Source organism: Aquila chrysaetos, chromosome 24 (genome assembly GCF_900496995.4).
Source record: "Aquila chrysaetos chrysaetos chromosome 24, bAquChr1.4, whole genome shotgun sequence".
Taxonomy (NCBI): Eukaryota; Metazoa; Chordata; class Aves; order Accipitriformes; family Accipitridae; genus Aquila; species Aquila chrysaetos.
In genome coordinates this window covers 10,428,962-10,442,982 of record NC_044027.1, presented here as the reverse complement: position 1 = coordinate 10,442,982, position 14,021 = coordinate 10,428,962, and the positions used below count along the sequence as shown (strand labels likewise).

The following is a 14,021-nucleotide window of genomic DNA, read 5'->3' as shown; positions in this document are numbered from 1 at the left end:
ATTCAGAGGAGCCGAGACCTCCTTATTTATCTTATTACACGTCTTCAGATCTTGTTGCATGCAGCAGGGACAAGAGACTCATGTAACAACCTACCCTGTCTCCTAAAGTCTGAGACAAACCATTGTAATCTCAAAGAGCTTTCTTAAAGCATGACCAGAGGTTATCTTCCATGTCTGACAAGCTTCAGAGATAGGGAAATCAAAGCCAAGACTCTCCTTCCTTTATAATTCAACGACAGTATCAAATGCTGGCAATGCCACAACAATTTTTTCTGTTCACTTGTGTCAAATGAAACAGGATTTTAGTTCAGACTTCTGCCCTCAGCACACAAAAAGTCGCAATACAATTATTATATCCATGTAAGCCCATAGTTACCACTTACAGAGTCTCACTGAATCCCAGTTCAGTGGGAGAGAGAGTTAAGGGATGGAGAGAGAAAGAAGATGCATGGAAGTGAAGAACAAGCAGATGAGAAATAAATCCTCCCAGGAGAGCTCTATCCTCACAAAAACTAGCGCCAAGAAACATTTTGGCACCGAGATGTCCCAGGTCCCCACAACTGACTTTCTAGAACAAATTCCCAAAGGGAATGGATGCAGAATCCAGGCCACATGACAATGCTATATGAAAGTCTTTCCTCCTAAATTTTAATCAAGGACAAAGGATTTAGAGGGAGATTTTCAAAGGGAATGCACGCTTGCAATTGCACACTTGCAGGAAGGCTGGCTGAGCAAAACTCACGTGCAAGTGCTGAGCAGGAGTGCTGCAAACAGCCACCTCAAGAGTCTCTCCCTAGACTAGGTCCCTTCCTTCCTCCCCACACTACCCTCAGCACTGCCTGGTCTACAGCATTTTTTTCCATCCCAATATGAAAACTGGTCAAACGGGTTAACCCAGACACCTGTAGGTCATTGCAATTTCTGATCTGATAAACCATCAGCCAACAGAGAGTGTGGTTGTTGTGGAGGTCCTTGCGCATCTTGCAGCCCCGGGCTGGGGGCCACTGGCTCCAGAGGTCACGTCAGGAGAGGGGAGGCTTGGTCTGGCTTGGGTGGGATGTCTCCCTCTCTCCTCTCTATTGGGGTGGCAAACAGAGATGCATCTCCCTGTCCTCCCCTGGGGCAGGTTGTTGGCAGCCAGTTGAGGAGCACTTGCATTGCAAGGTGGGTTGCAAGTTGCACTTACCAGGGCAGAGAAGCTGCCCATTTCTTAGCCAAAAAAGCCATTAAATAGGACAGAAGTGCCTTATAACCTGCTGCAGCTAAGCCCGACAGGTTTCGGCTACAAGCCACCCCGGATCCCTCCCAACATCAGTGAAAACTTTCTTGGAAGAGCAAATTGAGAAAATATGTTGCTCAAAAAGATACACCACATTTCTAGGAGAGCTCCTGCTGAAGATGAAGCAGCTGGGGGAAAGAAATTGATTCATCTTTGATTAAAAATAGCTTTGCCACCACACCATGTGGGGGAGGCAAGGGAGAAGGCAGTTTGGTGAGACATGCTCACACCATGTCCCCGCACCACCACTGACACCCAGAGGAGCCAAGGAGTCAGCCAGATATTGGCACAGCCATCCCAGAGGAGGGACTCAGCATCTGAACTTGCCTGCACATTGTCTGGTGCCTTTTCCTAGTGCCAGAAATGCAACTGAAAGACTGAAACTGCAAACAAAAAGAAATCTTCATTTCCCCCCCAATACTATAAAACAACCTTAACAAAAAAGTATTTCCTTCCAACATGTGCAGAGCAAGAAATTTCAATCCTTTCAAAGCTACTTTCTAATTTTGCCTATATTTTAATTCATTTACCTTTCTCTAGGAACTCAATTGAAAATGGTAAAATTTCTCAAAGTCAAATATTCTGATTGACCCAAAATTTCTCTTTGAAAAATTAATCAAGAACTTTTGATTTTCATCCTTAATCAGGATAGAAGAGAAAAGTCTCTATGTTTTTCATACAGCATGGGCAACAACATGGTTAAAAGAACCCGAACCATTTGTTTAGCCCGTACACAGTTTAAAGTAAAATTAACATCTCCCCGCATATTTGCTGTTTCTCCTGGCTGAAGTTGCACTTCAAGACCACGTCTTACCAGCTCCTCATGCTTTGGAATACGACACAAAAATTTGATTAAAAAAAAATAAAATCTGATTTGGATAGTTTTCCATCTTTCTAGAGCCCAGAAGGAAAACATACAAGCCTGCTGATGCAGATGGTAGAGGACCCAATGCTTCCCTGCACTAGTAAAAAGCTTGCATCACTTGAGGTGCCCTGGGAATTGCCAGCCACAAATGAGAGATGTTCAGGTCAATTAATAACTAGGGAGCAGGAAAAAAAAAGATTAAAATCCCTCCCAGGTGCCCAGACCTGGCAGGAAAGGTCTTCCCTGCTCCCCATGCTTCTCCTCTTCCCCTCCTCATCCCCAATTTCCTCCAAGAGCATTTGAGGAAAAGCAGCCAGCAGCAGATGGAGTCCCCGCTCCTATTTCCCAACTGCGCTTGGGGAACCCTCCTCCAGCCCTTGATTTTAATTAGGTGGTTTCAGAGACATCCCCCTCCCGAGCAAGTGAGGGCGAGGGGAGCTCGTTAATGTTTCTGCAGGAAAAGGCCCCAGAGGCAGGAGCTGCAATATTGTCTCTAGACTAGTCTCCTAATTAACTCTGTGCAGATAACGAGGTAGTAACCGATTACAGCCAGGGTTAGGGAGGCAACGCTTTTTGCTCCTATTACTTGTGTGGTCACGAGGGGTGCAGACACCCCTCAGCTTCTACTAGTGATTTAATTGCAAATAAACAAAGACATCGCTAATGAGAAACCAAACCTTTGTGTCAAGCAGAATTGACAGAATTTATGCCCTTTCTGCAGATCTTCTGCTTAGTAACTTCTTGGACCATGTCCCAATAGGCAGGGAACATGTTAGAGAAATGGGGGAAAATTCATCCCAGTGTCAAAAGCAGGCATAAAAGGTCTCCTGCTGGTTCCCAGCCTGACCCAGAAAGTGAGCACTGAACAGAAATATCTGCACCATAAATTTTATTCACCGACACATTTGTCCAAACATTAGCAGGAAGAGGAGCATACTGAGCTATGAATGCCAGGAAAACTAGCTGGCACCCCAATGGATTTGAATTATTAAGAGCATCCCATCAGCAGCTCTCGCACGGCCTCTGGGACAAGAACTGCTCTGGGAATAATCCCCAAACGTGAATAAATTCGGGACAATGGAGCGTTGCTTGTGGAAAACGAGGCTGAGTTTGGTGAATAAATTATTTGCTATGAATAATTCACCCTGACCTAGTTGTAATTATTCTACTCTCATTTAACTCTTCTGCTGGCTTCAGAGAGGCTGGCCATGGCCTTCCTCCCTCTCACAGCCAACAGAGGAGCCAGGTCTGTGCCATGAAACGTGGGCTCTGTCTCTGGCACACAACTGGACCTGTTGCATGGAGTGGTCATCCTACCTTCAGGACGTGTAATCTTGCTCCTTGACCAGCAAAAGTGACGCATGATGCTAGCTCCATGCAGAAGAGGTAGCAAGGCTGGGCAGCTAGCAAATAGACCGTTCAAACTCTTGTTTAGCCTTCAGGGACCTAATCCAGATTTTAAAATCCACCTGGCTGTGACGGTCAAGGTGAGGTGCAGCCCTGGCGCGGATGGGGAGCCAGCTCAGCTCTGAGATCACCCCCCATCACATATCCAGGAGCCTTGGCCATGTCAGGAGGTGCTAAAGGGAGAGCCAGAGCCCTCCTAATTCCTGCAGTAAATCACCCTTGAAATATGGTGTGCAAAGCTGTGCTTGGCAGCACCAACAGAACCACAAAATAAAGTCAAGAGCCCCCTCCAGCTGCCAGCACCGCCCCGCAGACTCCATGCAGGGCTTCACCTAGAGCTAGACTTGGACAGAGGTGGAGATGTGCCTGCTGGCAATGCTGTCTTCTCCTGTCCCCAGAGAGGGAAGTAAAAAGATGACGCTGAAGAACGGTGGGGAAAGGCTTGGGTTATTGCCTCTCGTAGCACCACACCGCTCCTAAGAATTACGCCCTCAGGCTCTCAAAAAACCCCTTCTCCAACCCCACTATTGCAGAAACCTGCAAGATATCTTGATGGCACTGTAGTGCCAGAAAGATTTAGCAGCGTCATGGGCATTTCCTTCTCCCATTTTCTCCAAAGATGCACACAAAGCTCTGTGGTGCAAAGGACAGACTGACTCCAGCCGCCAGCAAAACTGGCTGCCACTCTGCCCTTATTGCTACTACTGAATAGCATATAAAATCCCAGGACCCTTCGCTATAGACAAGCTGAGGCTGTTTAAAAGGCCTCAAAGTCTCAATACATGACTGTAAATGGAGGAAAAAACCCACTACCACCCTTGTCTGAAAATGGACAAGTGATCAAATCTCAAGACACCAGAATGAAGTCAAAGTGGTTTTCTTCCCTCTTTTCATCTGACTGGGTAGAAGAGATTCTAAAATTCAGTTCCTTCACCCTTTTCTCCCCCCCAGCGCAGGATAGAGCTCTCCTGGTGCCCAAGGAATGCGACCAGAGGACCCCACACATGCACCTCCGGGCAAGCAGCAAGCCACGCACACGAAACTGCAGAGGCTGGTCACACCAACCAAGGAGAACAGTTGAGAAAGGGGAACCAGAAAACAGCAGAAAGGAAGGACAGCAGCCAAAGAGGCTGCAAAGAGGGAAAAATCCAAACAAAATGACAGTGTGCACATACTGAGAAGGCAACACAGACGAAGACGGGGGAAAACACACAAAAATTTTGCAGAGAGAACTGGGAAAAACATATATGGAAAGAAAAGGGGTGGACATGTGGGGCAAAAGAGTTTCTGCCGGACAGAACAGTAAGGTTTTTAAGAAATCATTTGGTTCAGAGGGAGAGAGCATAAACAGCACAGAGGCAAAGCCCTGGCTGCTGTCAGCACTGACTCAGCTACAGCTGCAGGACAAGGGGGTCGTTGTCCCTCTGCACGCTGGCTCTGCGTGGAGGTGTGGGTGGCTGGGTGGGCTGCACCGTCCTTACCAAGTCTCCCATCAACTGTGGGAGGACAGAAAGAGTGACACCGGGCGGGGGGGGGCACCCGGCAGGTGTAGGGCAGGGGGATGCCGCGACCTACACACAGCCATCCTCTGCGGGAAGATGCTCAGCTCCAATCTGTCTCCGTGGTCATGCTGTTCCTAGTGCTGCACATAGAAGTGGAGGAGGGAGGAAGCAGAAACTGGTACTGCCTCCCCATGAGGGTTTAGTTTTATCACCAGCCATAGCTGGGAGTGAGGGTCAGCCCAAGCTGCAGGCTTACACCATGGGAAAAAATTCAGATCTGGAGAAATCTGATGTTCAGTCTAGATTTGAGCTATTTGACTTGAACCCATCTCTATGTATGGTTCAGTCATACACAGACACCTTTTAGAGGTTTCTCAGTAGATGGGTAAAAATTAAAGACGTCTTTAAAAAAATCAGGAGTCTGTATTTTAAAAAGAAACCATTCACATGTACCTAAGTTCTGTGGATTTGTTCTGTAAAGACAGACAGACAAATTAAATGAGATACCAGCTAACTCGCAGGGAAAAGACAGACTAGGGAAGGCACAGCTGCAGTACCTCTGCCTGGGGAAAGTCTGCTGCAACAGTTGAGAACAATCACATAGAGGCACAGAGACGCCACACTATGAAAATCAGCCAAAAGTCTTGTTTAAAATGCCTATTTTAACACGTGATCTTTTTCTCCCCTTTCATTTTCTTCCTTTTTTAACTGTACAAGATTTGGGGGAAAAAAAAAAAAAAAAAAGGAGAGCTTTATGCTTCTGGTACGCATGTGTGACCACAGGGCGGATCTGGTAGCCCAGCTGCTAACACCTAATGCCAGACTTTCAGCAGGACACAGCTCCATTTTAAGTCAATGGAAACTCAGAGCTGCTAAAAGGAGACATTGATTACTTTAAAATCATTGGGTTTCTGTGTATAATTGGTACCTCTATATAGATGTTTATCTGTCTACTCATCTGTCTGAAATAGCTGAGACCTGGGATTGGGCATTTTGACATAGCTGGGTTTCTCAAGCTTAGTTCTGGTATGGTGGGTATGAATTGCTCATAATAGAGATGCTCTTTTAAAGCAGCTACCAAAGTGGCCAGAAACAAATCAAAAGGTATGCAGAAAAGTTATCAAACTGGCTAGCCTTAAGGTTAAGTTTAATTTTCTTTTTATTTTAAATCCTAACACACCGAGGAAGGGATCTTGTAGGAAGCTGTATCTGAACCTCTTCTTGCTGCTAAGTGCCCTACATGAAGGCAGGCCCAGGTATGGGTTTAGCTTGAGCCTCTTCACAAAATCTTGCTTTTGTAGGGCCTCAGTGAAAAAACAAGCACTATTGGAGGGGCTGTTGTGATCTGGATCCATTGCACCAATCATGGTGGGGTGCAGTAATTAGGCTTGGTGGTGGCCAAAATGACGTCACCAGCAAAAAAAACCCTGTTGAGTTTGATGGATGCTCAATTACACCAATGCTAAATGCCTATGACAAACCTCTCCCTCCAAAACCGTGAGGTTCAATGTTAAAAACTTCCAAGGAATCACCCCTGCAAACACAAATTTCCAAGTGCCATGCGAGCTGTTGGGAGAGCAGCGTGACTTTCACTGGCAGAGTCTGGGTCTGCTCTGTAATTTCAGCTCTGTGTCTCTCTGATTTTCCACTGCGTTCATCCTGGCAGCATCTGAAAGGCAGCAGCTAGCAGCCTTTTGGGTACAATGCACTTTTGTGGTTCAATTAAAAAGTTTTTCAGAATAACCAATAAGTTTGAGTGATTTCTTCATCTTACTGTCTTAAATGTTTTCTGTTAAAATAATTTCTTTCACGCGGGTATTTAAGGAGCCCTTCTGGTGTTGCCTCTGTTTAATAGCTTGCTAACTCCTACAGTACTGCCTACTCTAATTACTCCAATCTAATTAAGAGGGGAAAAAACCAACATACTACTGAAGGGCTAGTGAGAACGGATAGTCGAAGAGCTGTAGGAAGACAAATGGGGATCATATTGGCGGGGTAGTTCGCTCATTAGCACCTTCCCTCCCCAAATTAGGCTAAATGGAAGCAGAATGAGATAGGAAAGATAGAAACACTGATAGAGATAGCAGAGACATACTTAGAAAGACAAATTGATGTGCCATAGTTTCAAAGACCAAAAAAGGGTTACCAAAAAAAAAAAAAAGAAAAAAAAAAAAGAAAAATGCAGAAGATCCCAAATCCAGTCTGCTTGGAAAGCAGAGAAAGCACCAGAAAAGTCCAGGAGAACAACACTAATGCCACAGAAAACCGGCACCCACTTCAGCCACGGCACAAAAAGCTGGTGGTTTGGCAGGAGTTTCTAGGGAGGTTGGTCTACCTTATAGGCAACACGAGCAGGGCATTTCTTTCCAAGGCCTAGAGGTGGGGACATGTGTCTCAGCATCTCATACATGTCTGTGTAACTGATGCGCCCGCTTGGAATCAAAGGGAGGGAGGCAAAAGCAAGAGGACACAGAAATCAAACCAGACCGGGTCGGAGCGGGGGAAGGAAGGGGATGGGGAAAAAGGCAACACAATGGAGCAAATGAAAAGGAGGAGAGAGAAGAGAAAGCAGACAAGAAAACAGAGATCCGGTTAATCAGATTTCTCAGGAAAAAAAAAAACAAAATAAGGAGGTAGGTAAATAGAAAGGTTTCTCCGCTTCCGTTGCTGTGTTTCAATGCCCAACGTCTCCTCCTCACGGCAGGGAAATCCCGTGGCCGGAGCTGTGCCTTGGCACGTGGGTCCCTGTGGGGAATGATTGATGTCTCTGCTTGGGGTGGAGAAGGTGTGGGGAGGGCTCGGGTTTGGCTGGCTCTTTGCGGGGGTGGAGGGATGCTTCCCCTTCTCACCCCCCCAACCCAGTCAATCAAGAGGCTGTATTCACCATGCCAGGGAGAGCTGGTAGGCAGAGTTATGGGACAGGGAGAGATAGGGCTTAGAGAAAATACTCAGCTTTCCTTCAGTGAATAAAAAGTTTAGGTTTCAGGTTAGCCTGTGGGCTACGAGACAAGCAAAAAGCCAATCCTGGTGTGTTCGCTCAGGGGGCAGACTGGGACTGTTCTGATGCCAAGCCAAGGGTGCAACTTTGCAAAACCTCAGCCAGGCTGAATTCCTCCAGCCTAAATTCAGGTTTGATGAAACCAGAGCCCAGCACTCAGTTTGCAGGAAGGTGGTGGAAAGGGGACCTGTTTCTCCCTTACATTTGGTGGGGCCCCTCTTTCATCAAGACAACATTAGCTGGTTGTCTCCACCACCACAGGCAGGTGGCTGTCCTGCACGTTAGAGGGAACTGGGAATTGCAGAGACTTGGGAAAAGGCCCTTAGACCAGCTGATGGCACACTGATGGCATCTACCTTCAGCGCACATTGTTGGTAAATAAAATCCTGCCCTGAAAAGCAAGGGATGCAGAAACAGCAAGGAGTTCTCCTGCTTTGCCTTTTTCTGACTACTGAAACTGGGAGCATGACTGTGACAATCTCATTTTGTTTTCCCAGCAAGCTGCCTGCTTATTATATTGTGCAAATCTGTGCTGCCTGTCAACTGAGGAGACCTAAGTATATTGCAGCATGTTATTAATTAATGCTTAACCCCTGGAAAAGCAGGACAGTATTATCATCTCCTTTATACTAGGAGGGAAACCAACACCTAAGCACCCATTTGAAACCTCTTTCTCAAGCAGGACAGCTACAGAAGCAGGCACTCGCACACCAGCATGCTCCCCTGACATGGATCTCAATTCCTATGCAAAGCATTGATGCAGGAGGGGGTGGAAGGGAGAACTTACCAAGCCAAAAAGATCTATTCCTGTCCTTTGTAACTAATGCAGTTAAAATACCACCCAGGTTTTATAGCCCAGAGCTAATTTAAAAGCTGCTGAGAGACACAAATTGTAATTACAGCCAATGGCCTCTCTCTTCAGCCCCTGCTCCCTGGCTGGAGGTGCAGGGTCTCACGTCTTCTCTGCAATGCTTGTTAACTCTCAATCCCCAATCAGGTGTGGAAAACACCTGGGCTGGAGTGAGAGAGAAGAGTAAGCTCCATGCTGGCTGCTTCCACTTCTCTCTCCTTCATCTTCTGCTCTCCACGCACTGACTGCAAGAAAATCACTGCCTGTAACTGGGACCCCACTGAAGTCCAGTGTCATCCTGTGCTGATTTCTTGGCAAGATCTGTCCTTAATTACCCACCTCAGCTCCCAAGCACGGTATACTTTTCCTGTGCCATGAGGCAGGAGGTTTCACTGGATGTCCATCATAGCTTATGATCTCAGAGATGTAATTTTGTTCCTAAGGCAATCTCTGGCTGTTGCTGTTCTATTCTGAAAAGCTCGTCCCTTCATCTCTCCCCAGCCTAGGTAACCATGCCACTCTGCTGCCCAGTTAACCAGTGCTCAGATCAAATGTCTTTTCAGCTCAGGAAAGGGAAGGGTTCAAATGCTGGTCATTCAACTGGCGTGACAATGCTATGAAGCCCAAATAAAATGGACTTGCTACTCCCTAGAAATCTTGGGATGACATTTCTCTCCAGTATGCATATATAGAGAGAAAGTGCTCAGATGCTGTGCTGCTTTTCCCCAACACTTCCCACCTAGACCCGGCAGGAGAGAAGCTGGAGGGTTCACTGTCTCATAAAGCTGCCTGTCTCCAGCCAGCTGGGGTGTGGGAGTAGACAGGGAAGAGATGCATCCAGGGAAAAGGAGGCAGTCAGTCAATCATTCCTTTTTTCAGGCAAGGGGTTAGTTTCGTTACAGTTTCTTTTCTGTACTGTTTGCGTTTGCACTTGGGGGTGGGTAAAAAAGAAACAAAACCAGAACTGAAAATGCTGGAGGGAGTCTCTGAAGTTCCAAACCTTGTATGCCACCCTATGAGGGCACTTCTTTCCTAAGCCCAGGGGTGGAGCAATTACACGTAACAAATTGTACATATCCTTATAATGAATCCGGCAACTGGAAAGAAAACATCAGATGTTACGACAGCAAAAACCACGAGGAATCAGATTCTTCCCCAGGCAAACAGGAGAAGTTGGAAGGGCAAAACACGCTGAAAAGCAAGGTTAGTCTGACAGCAACTGGGCTTGCAATGAAGGAGGCACTTTAACAGAGAGAGAGAGAGAAAGAGAACTTCCAACTGCTCAACAAAATCTCTGTCCTTGGATTTTCTTCTGTGAAACCTTCAGTGCCATGCGCAAGGCTTTCCAACCATTGCATTTGGTTACCTTTATCACTAATGTTTTAATTCCCTGTGCCTGAGCATCTGCCTACAGACAGCCCCTACCCACCACTCAGGTGCTGTAGCAGCCCAACAAAACCAGAGCCTGCAGCACACAAATAGCCTATTTAATGGATTATTACTGAGATTCAAATTAGCTGGTTCAAAAGAGCTTGGGAACTTTTACCTTCCACTGTTACCACCTACATAACCCCAGCAGGGCTGTACTTTGCTTCACGGGCAATAAGCAATTCGCTGGAAGTCCTGAAACTGCCATCTCGAGAGCCGTCTTGGCCATTGGCACTGGGAAAATCCAGCCTTTGTTACCAGTAGGTGAAATCAGATGCCTTGAGGTAGCTTTATGGTCAGTCTCACTAACTCCCAACAATATTTTCAGTTAATTTAACAGCAGGATTGGATTTCTTAATCTTTCGTAAGTAACCAAATCATGTACAAAAAGAGCTGTACTGAACTTCAGAGTGACCTCTAAAGAAAAAACGAGATGATTTGGCTTCACTATGTTTATTTTGGTACATTATATAAAGAAGTCTGGAATCTTTTAGAATATCTCCTTCAATATTACTGCTTTTTTGGATGTGAAAAAATAAGGACTATTCAAAACCTTCACAATCAACTCAAAACTATTAATTCAGAAACAGATCAAATGGAACTGTGCAAATCTTGGCTGCAGGCCTAATCGTGGTTATAAAAAGTATATTGGTTTAACTGAGTCAAGAAGTTTACCGAAATTTTAGAATGGTTTTGTAAAACAGCGTGTAGTAAATACGTATAAGCAGTTCCCTGAGGTCTCTAAGAATCCATGGAAGGCTTGAAAACCAGCAGATGTATTGCATCAGAAGGTCATGGAAGCAAATCATGACAAATCATGACAAACAGGGATTCTTTCCCAGGTTGTTTAAATCTACTTGAGTTTTGTTTATTTTCATCAGCATCCCTTTGTCTCAGATAGCTAAGAAAAAGCTCTCCCTTGGGAGCACCTGCCTCCTCCCAGCCGCTGAAGGTGCTGCCAGTCGCATCTTCCTCTGCTCTTGGGAGCAACTAATGCAAATGGGATGGCAAGACCAACATTTCCAGTATCTCTAAGGGCTATGCACTGGGAAGGGTGGTATAAGAGAGATAAAGCACTCACTTTATACACCTTGAACAAATAAAACCTCATAGAAATCCAATTTTCTTTTCTTTCCCAGTTCATCCTTAAATTCAGTGTTTTCACTTCTTTCCTGACTAACTTCCAGCCCCAGACCAAACCGCTGTGTACACCCCATTTCTCTCGCGCTCTCTTTTTCTGTGAGCCCAAGGCTTCTGCCACCCCTAAATCCAACAGTTTCCCCATACTTACCCCTACTGAGTGTGACACATATCTAGAACAACAGCTGCTAGCTGCATTTTTTACTTCCTTTTGAATGTTTTTCCCCAGAAAAGTTTACAGAAAGTTGGATTTTGTAACAAAAACAAAGGTGATATTGGAAATATGTATGTAAATGCACACACATTAAGCCCACATTTAAAATATTATCTATATAACAAAAGCATAACAACACTTGTACTTTTTACCCATGCAGCATCTTTCATCGAGGGTCTCAAGCTACAAAAAGTGGACAAGCACTGTAATTCCCTTTTCCTTGGGACAATCAAAGAAGAGACCTTGAGAGAGGCAATCAATTAGTGACAGATGGAAGCAGGAACCAGCTCACCTGCATCTAAGTATAAGATAACACTGTCTGGGAGTCGTCTTTCTTGAAAATTATGCTGTGGTGATTATTTATCATTTCCCTACGCATGTCTATACTGGGAGCTGAAATGCTAAAAGGAGATGGCTGACATGGAAAACAAAAATGGGATCAACTTTTTCTTTCAGTGAGTTTGACCAGCTAGTGGAAAAAACAGCTAAATAAAAAATGGGTCCTCTAAAGCTCTGTGTCTTCAGATCAAAATGGGGTGTACTGCTGGGAGCAGTACCTTAAAAGGCAGGTTATTAAGCTCAGTCCATGGATAGCTATTGTGAAATGCCATGTCCAGAGCTATTGTGAAATGCCATGTCCAGAGCTTCACAAAAGTTCAGCCCAAATAATCACAAGATCTGTTCTGGCCTTAAACTGTGAATGGATTTCAGACTACTTTTAAATTGCGGAAATGTTAGTCCCACTTACAAAAACATAAGTGATTTCAGTGGAACTATTCACACACGGAAAATCCAGAACATGCACATGTTTTAGGATCAAGGCTCGAGCATCATGTCCTGGCTGTCCTTTGATTTGCAATTCTGCCCCTGGTCACTCTGCCAACATCAATAGCTTCACACCAGAGCAAAACAGGAACAAGGTTAGAGAAAAACAGAATTAGGATCTTAATATATGACATATTCTGTATTAACAGCTCTAGAAGCGAAAAGGTTTGGCCCCTAAGTGACTCTCAAAATGTAATGTCTGCTCTCAGAATTAATAGAGCGAGCAAATCTTTCTGTAAACTTAATGCTTGTGCTTCTTATGGGTGGAAAGTTCCTGAACACATAAACATTAAAAAACCACATTGATACTAACTTTTTCCCTTGCAGGTGTGTTACTCCTCCCACAGATGCTAATCAGAGCCAAGACTATTTTTCAAGGAGAGAACGGGCACTCCCAAGTTTTCAGTCTCATTGAGATTTTCTAGTGGTAAGAGATAGGACTGGATTTGAAAAAAGAAAAAAAGCTATTTACTGCCTGCCAAATACCCACAAAGGATTTATCTCTGTTACAGAGCACCTTGTAATGAAAATCTGCTTGGAGATTACAGGCTGCTAGTATGTGTGCAGTATATATGCAGGCTTGTAGTAAGGATGGCTTTGAGCTAGTTAAAATCACACACAGTTCAGAGAAATGCAGTCATTTTGGAATAGGTTTACATTTAAAGTTAACCTAAATCAATTTAACTGAGATTTTAAAGCAGCTTAATTGCATCCTAGCAGGGAGTTTGAGATGCTGATTATACAAACACTTTCTGCGTCTGTCTCTACTGAAGGGAAACAAAAAAGAGTGGAAAGACTGGAAGAGCTGGAGGCAGCTTCATTACAAATACAGAGGAGATTCATTGCAGAGTAACTCATGGAAGGAAAATGGATACAAAATCAGTAGGGCTTAAATAAAAAAAAGTCTCCCAACAGGCAAATTCCCAAGCTGCAGAACATCAAGGAAATTACTGTGACCTCTATCTCAGAGCATCTAGAAATGAAAATAACACAGTCACCAGGACTGTTGTGCAGTAGCTTCCTGTGGGCAATGGAGAAAAGCAATATAGTCAGTCTTGCTCTAGAAGTGATCACTGGTCAGAGCCATTCCCTCATTTTAAAAAAATTCCTTAAAACACTTCAGCAGTGGCTCTTGGGTCTGCCACAGGACAGTGCCACGCCTCCACTGCCGTGGTATCTAAGCCCAGGTGTGCAGCTTTCCCTGCAAGTGTCTTTGAATAAGAAAAACAAAGAGATAAAACCATAAAACCAAACACCTCACCGTCTGGCTGTGAGAAAACCATTTCTTCCTTTAACACACTCATATATCAGGAACATTTTATCAGAGACTCACTGAGAACTGAAATGCTTCCAGTTAGGCTTATTGCATTTTCTTCTTATTATTTTGCATGTCTTATATTTCAACTGCAAGCCCAAAAGCTAAAATATTATTTAGAAGAACAAAATTCCCTTCTACAATTTGATGTCATTAGAAGGAGGCTTCCAAGATCAAAACATGGGGTTTGATGAGAAG

General features: G+C 44.7%; 1 protein-coding gene across 25 annotated transcripts in view; it reads right to left on the bottom strand.

The window, feature by feature from the left end:
- Window positions 1–14,021, bottom strand: part of CACNA1B (calcium voltage-gated channel subunit alpha1 B) — a 314,217-nt gene that overhangs the window by 25,514 nt on the left and 274,682 nt on the right. For 14 of the 25 annotated variants that reach the window (XM_030000172.1, XM_030000168.1, XM_030000176.1 and 11 more), the window contains one exon: window positions 7,389–7,485. The exons of 1 other annotated variant lie outside the window; for it this stretch is intronic. In XM_030000172.1, coding sequence (XP_029856032.1) covers window positions 7,389–7,485 — 97 coding nt within the window. Of the gene's footprint in view, window positions 1–7,388; window positions 7,486–9,901; window positions 9,999–14,021 lie in introns of all 25 variants that reach the window. 10 more of the 25 variants (XM_030000169.1, XM_030000174.1, XM_030000180.1 and 7 more) reach the window with 1 other exon arrangement.